At 61.2% G+C, this 5,744-nt stretch overlaps 1 protein-coding gene across 6 annotated transcripts in view; it reads right to left on the minus strand.

The window, feature by feature from the left end:
• Positions 1-507: 507 nt before the first annotated feature.
• CAPN15 (calpain 15) overlaps positions 508-5,744 on the minus strand; it is a 24,146-nt gene continuing 18,909 nt past the window's right edge. For 3 of the 6 annotated variants that reach the window (XM_025048359.1, XM_025048356.1, XM_025048357.1), the window contains 9 exons: positions 5,156-5,364; positions 4,892-5,075; positions 4,594-4,817; positions 3,685-3,810; positions 3,451-3,603; positions 2,855-3,016; positions 2,225-2,705; positions 1,957-2,135; positions 508-1,890 (listed from right to left, as the gene is read on the minus strand). In XM_025048359.1, coding sequence (XP_024904127.1) covers positions 1,713-1,890; positions 1,957-2,135; positions 2,225-2,705; positions 2,855-3,016; positions 3,451-3,603; positions 3,685-3,810; positions 4,594-4,817; positions 4,892-5,075; positions 5,156-5,364 — 1,896 coding nt within the window. In that variant the 3' untranslated portion in view covers positions 508-1,712. The remainder of the gene's footprint in view (positions 1,891-1,956; positions 2,136-2,224; positions 2,706-2,854; positions 3,017-3,450; positions 3,604-3,684; positions 3,811-4,593; positions 4,818-4,891; positions 5,076-5,155; positions 5,365-5,744) is intronic. The other 3 variants (XM_015591201.2, XM_015591200.2, XM_025048358.1) reach the window with 3 other exon arrangements.

Genomic DNA, 5,744 nt, shown 5'->3' on the forward strand with positions numbered 1-5,744 from the left:
CAGCTGCCATGGGGATAGTGCCTCCCAGAACAAACTAGAGGGAACATGGGGCCACTAGGGTCAAGCAGGAGCAGGCCGTCACCTGCAGGAGAGGATAAGGAAACTTTTCTTGTGGTGTGGCCTCCTTGCTCCATCTGTTCCCGCCTGATGACTGATAAACTCAGACAGGCACTCCTAGACAGATCTCTCACAGGGAAAAGTCTTGCATATGTACTGTCCTTCTGTCTGCCTGGGGCTGAGGCTGTGTGGGGACCAGCCTGCCAACCACCACAGGATCTGGCCCAAACCTCTGTCCCGCCTGGACATCCAGTCCTTCCTGGGATTCAGGCAGTCAGTGAGCAGGGCACCCCTAAAGGCTCATTGTGAGGCTGACCTCCAGTACCAGTGAGCCACTCCCATTGAGGTGTTGTCACCAGGGTAGACTGGGTGCCCCTCAACACGACTCTGCACGTGAAAGGGAGACAAGGGGTCTGGGACCCCTGGGAAGAGTGACAGGCAGACAAGGCGTCATTACAAAACAAAACATTTTCATTTGGTCCATCAGAGCCTGAGTCTGGAAACACCCATGGAGAATCATTCTACAGGGCTGGGGACCGACTGATAAAATAGTCTCTGCATCAGAAGAGCTGGCCATATGTACAGGGTTAAAAATATTCACAGCTCAGAGTAAAAGGAGAAAATATAAAGGAGGCCCTAAAGGGAGTGTAGTGCGTCCCGGTGTTTCTCCAGGTGTAAAAACCCCTGCAAACCCCACAGGAAGTGAGAGGCGGTGGGTAGGGCTGCCAGCTGCCTGGGGCTGCAGGGCAGTGAGGCCAGGCGGGCCCCTGAAAGCTAGCCTCAGATGTTCACAGGCAGAAGCAGGACTTCAAGCAGCCATGGGGAAGGATGGCCGGGAGGCAGTCCAGCTCCCTGGGCTTCTGAGGCAGAGGAGGGGCTAGGAGGGAAACCCCACGTGTACCTGGACAGGGCTGGCCAAGGATTTCTGTTGGACCTTGGTCCTCCTGGCAGAGGTCAGGTGGTGCTGAGGACAAACCACCTCACCGAATAGTAGCTCCTGACCAGCAGCCCCCAGGGCATGGCTTCGATCCTGGAGACTACTCCAGGAATTGCATAGTATTGCCAGAGGGGCAGCTGGGGCCCTCCCCAACCCTGGTCCTGAGCCCATGGTCACCAGGTACCTGCCTCCTGGGACACAATGCTGGGACTCCTGGGACCCCTGCTTGCCTTGTGGAGGTGGGAGTGTGTGAAGATGGGTTCTGAGGGCAAGCTGGGGAGAGAAGTCTCCTGACTTCGTGCCTCACAGAGGAGATAGTCCCTGCTCACCTTAGGGTCCTAGCCTCTGACCTACCCAGACTTGGTTTTGTGAATGGAGCTCTTGGCTGCCTCACACAGGCTGGAGGCCCCAGGCCCATGGGGGAAGGGGCAGCCTCATCTCAGCCCTGGCTCACCTGAACTCAACCTCGAGGCAAACCACTCATAGGGGCTGATGCACAGATCCCTCACGCTAGAAGTGGATTCAAGGTATTCTGCTTGGTGGCTGGGAGGCCCTGGACAAGAGGGAGGGGCATGGAAGAAGGCCCAGGGGAAGCTGTGCCCCATGGCTGGTGGCTCCCTGGGCAGGGTCCTGAGATTCTGGTTCAAGCGTCCTCTGTTGGGGTCTCCCTCTTAAAGTGCATGTTGGGGGAGGGGGCGGGCAGGCAAGGGCGAAGTGGTCACAACGGCCGGGGCCCATGCAGGCCAGCGACCTCCGGCGTGAGTGGGGGGCTGTGGGTGCCCCTGGAGGCTGTCCAGTCGCTGAGGAAGGCCTGGGCTGCCTTGCGGTGTGCCAGGCGGTGGGTGATGGAAAAGCCAGCGTTGCCCTCGAGCTGGGACAGGATCACGAGGACCTGCCTGGGGGAGGGGGCCGGTGAGGGCCAGTGGAGGCTGGGGGGTCAGGGGGGCGGGAGTGGTGCCCACCTGTGCAGGGGTGGCACACTGTCCTGGGTGCGCAGGCTGCCTCGAGTGGATACCACATTGAAGCTGTCAGAGCAGTCGCACTGCACATGCAGGTAGGACTTGGGGTGCCGGTTCTCTACGACCACGATGAGCCCTGCCCAGCCGTGAGTCAGGTAGTAGCAGGTCATGCCCTCGCGACCCTGGGCAGACAGTGGTGTGGGCTGGGCAGGGCCTCCTCTTCCCTGTCCATCCCCATCCCCATCCCCATCCCCCTCCCTGCCCACCTCACCTCATGCCTCTCTCCCCGACTCTCCGTGAGCAGGATGATGGCGTCAGCCAGCGTGGTGGGCTGGGCCTCTACAGGCTCCACCATGACCAGCCTTGAGCTGTACACAGCCAGCACATGGCCAGGCGGCTCTGGGGAGCAGCGAGGAACTCCCATGGAGGGGCTGGAGGCTGTGGGGGTTGTGAGTGAGGGGGGCCTGGGGCGCTGTGGTGGGGAGGGTCCGGGGTCAGGGTGGGGGTGGGCGGCGTTACCCTGAGGGGCGGCCGGGGGCCCCGGTGCAGTGGGGCTCCAGTGGTTGAAGGCACAGCACACCACAGCATATTCGCCGGGCTCCAGCATCACATCACAGTTGACAAACTTCTTGACGGCACGCTTGCTGTGGGCCAGCAGGCGGCCCAGGCTCAGGCGGCCACCGCTGCCAAAGGAGGCCCGGAACACCAGGACACACAGGTCTAGGAGGTGGCTGTCTGCCGAGTCTGCACGCCTGTAGTCAAACCCGTGGAAGGGGTTACCAACAGCACCTACCATCTGCGGGCCCCACCCCCTCCAGCACTCCAGCTTCACCCACCCTACCTCTGAATTCCCAGCTCTGGCTCCGCCCAAACGCCTGCACAGGGCTCCAGCCCCGCCTACCTGCTGCCCTCCTGGAAGAGGGCGAACTCCAGCGATGCTCGCTCCAGCACAGTAAGCGCTGTCACCCCCACGGGCCCACTGGCCGAGCTGGGGAAACAGCCCTGCACCCGTACCTCCTGCCAGTCAGAGTGCACCTTGCAGATGTCCACAGAGTCGAAGTACCTGGGCAGCGAGAGGACAGCCCCACTGAGCAGCCCCAGCCCCAGCTCTGGACACCCAGCGGAGCCAACCCCACCAGGAGTCAAGACACCTCCCACAGCCCCCATACCCTCCCCACTCCCTGCTCCTCTGTGCCTTGGGCATCTCTTAGGGCCAATGTTCCAGAAGCCCTGGTGCTAGCTATTGCATAAAGACACCACCAGAGGGCTCCAGGCCCCAAGTTTGACCCAGAGCCTTGGAGGCAGAACCCTACAATCACCACTCCCCCCAGGCCCTAGGTCGACACAGGGACAGGCTAGGCTCCTCAGGAAGGACATGCTGTGGGTTAGGGCAAAGGGGTGCAGAGACAAGTGAGGTGGGTGAAGATAAGAGTGGCTGGAGCACAGGGTGGCCATAGGGTAGACACTGGACTCCCACTGCCCGAAGAGTCCAGGTACCTGATGAAGTCACTGTACTCCATCCAGAAGACACCCTCACTGCTGCCATGTGGCATGAGCTCGCCACGCAGGTGACTTGGCCAGTGTGGCCACTCATCCGACCAGCTGCCGTTCCAGGAAAAGCGGCCCCATGGGTTCCGGAGACGCAGGAGCCTGTGGACCATGGGGCTGAAGGCTACAGCTTCCACCACACACCCACATGCCCTGGCTGCCCATGGCTGGCCCAGCCCCTACCTGGAGCCCTGGACATCGCGGACATCCAGGATGGAGTAGGCGTGGCGGGGACGCAGGCCCAGGCTCTCGTAGGTAGCATCATCTACTTTCATGTTGCCCCCCCCACAAGAGGCACCCATGAGGAACCTGTGTAGGCAGAGTGGACTTGCTCATTGGGGAGGCTTGCTGACCAAGGGGCCTTGGTTATTGGGAGCCCCTTAATTACCAGGGGCCTCACTCAGTGGGCCTAACTCACCTCTGTTGGCCCCGGGGTTGGGGGTCTTCCCTGCCTATGGGGGAATACATATCTTGGGGACCCAGAAGAGACTCATGGGACTCAGGAAGTGTGGGCTTGCCTCTTATACCACGGCCGAAGAGCTCAAAGGGCTTGGGCTGGGGGTCAGGCAGGCCTGGGTCCTGTCAGCTCAGGGCCTTGGCCTCCCAAGGAGATGGGGAAGCAATACTGCCCAGTATCAGATGAGATCAGGGCATCTCAGCACTGAGCCATCTCTTCCAGGCCTAGGGTTCTGAATCCTCTTTACAGACAAGCTGACCAGTATGTGCCAGGTCTCAGAATGCAGCTCACTCCTACCAGGTGCCTCTGTGGGGCTTGCTCCATTGCTTGCTACAAGCAGGTGTGATGGTCATTACAGGCACATTCAGGTGTGGGCTGATGGGCAACACCTTGCCTGTTCCCCTGGTCTGAGCAGGTGGGACCGCCTACTGAGCAGCTGGCAGTGGGAGGTGACAGTACCGTCAGCCAGGCCTAGCTATGGTCATCCCCTACTGGAAACATCTTGTGAAACCGAGGGTGTGGGTCAGAGGGCACTTGCCCCTGCTTCTCCCACCACTCCAGGCCCCGGGCTGGCCGTCCCCTCGCCTTGCCTCTCCTCCCAAACCGCTGACCGCCGCAGCACCCGCCCCTCTTACCCAGCCTCCTTAGAACTCAGCATTTTGGCCCAGATGAGGTCAGTGTCAACGGGTTCCTCGCGGGGGTTAGTGGAGCTGACCTGCAGCGCCAGGCTCTCACAGGGGGCGCCGGTGAGTGTGGCCAGGCCTTCGATGGCACGCCCTGCCTGGAGGGCAAAGTAGGAGCCGTGAAGCTTGGCCAGCGCCTTCTCGATGAGGGCCACCCACAGCTGCTTCCGCTGGGCCTGTAGGAAGAGGCTGGAGTCAAGAGGCCTGCCAAGGCCTGCCCCCCCACAACCCTGCCTGTCTACCCCACCACCTGCGAGAAGAGGAGGAAGCCGGCCTCATCGCAGGGCAGCATGTCATCCACCAGCACCGTTGTCCATGTGCCATCCTTGCAGAGCCGCACTTGGTAGGCACCCTCCTCACACAGGCTGCGAGTGACCATCACCCGCTCAACCAGGTCAGGCCGCTCGGCCAACACCGCCAGAGCACTCAGGAACCTGTGCAGAGTCGGGGGCCTCACCAGTGAGCACAAGTGGATCATCCTACTGCCCAGCCCGAGTGGGTGCCCCAAACTCACCAGCAGTTCCCCAGCAGTCCCTGTAGGATGTCTGAGGGCCGGAGAGTGTGAAACACGGACCACGAGGTGCTGTGGTCCCTGAAGACTGAGCAATTGATCTCGTGGGGCCGTAGCCACTGTCTCACACGTTGCTGGACGCTGTCACCCACAGGGAAGCCCACAGACTCAGGCCCAGGGGGGAAGCTGTCATCTACAAAGTTCACGCTGTTCTGCAAAAACCACAGCCACACACACTCAGGCTGAGCTGGTTGGCCCCGGGCCTAGGATGAACCTCACTCTGCCAGGAAACCCAGGACAGCACCCTGAAAATGCTGCCTGAGCCACAGAAAAAATGGGGTAGGCATGTGTGCAGCCACCCTGACCCATGTGGAGGACTCAGTTGGGGCCTTATGTGACCCGCACCCCCGTGTGAGCCTGGGAAACCACAGCCAACCAGGACACTATAGGCCAGTGATAGGTCAGTGGGAGGTACATATGCCCCAGGGATATGGCGCAGCCCCCAGCCTGGAGGCCACAGGGGTGGTGGGTATGGGGTGCAGGGAACTTTGGTGGCTTCCCTGTCCAGCCCATGGCCCACCACACCAAAGGC

This window comes from Pteropus alecto, unplaced genomic scaffold (assembly GCF_000325575.1).
Source record: "Pteropus alecto unplaced genomic scaffold, ASM32557v1 scaffold44, whole genome shotgun sequence".
NCBI lineage: Eukaryota > Metazoa > Chordata > Mammalia > Chiroptera > Pteropodidae > Pteropus > Pteropus alecto.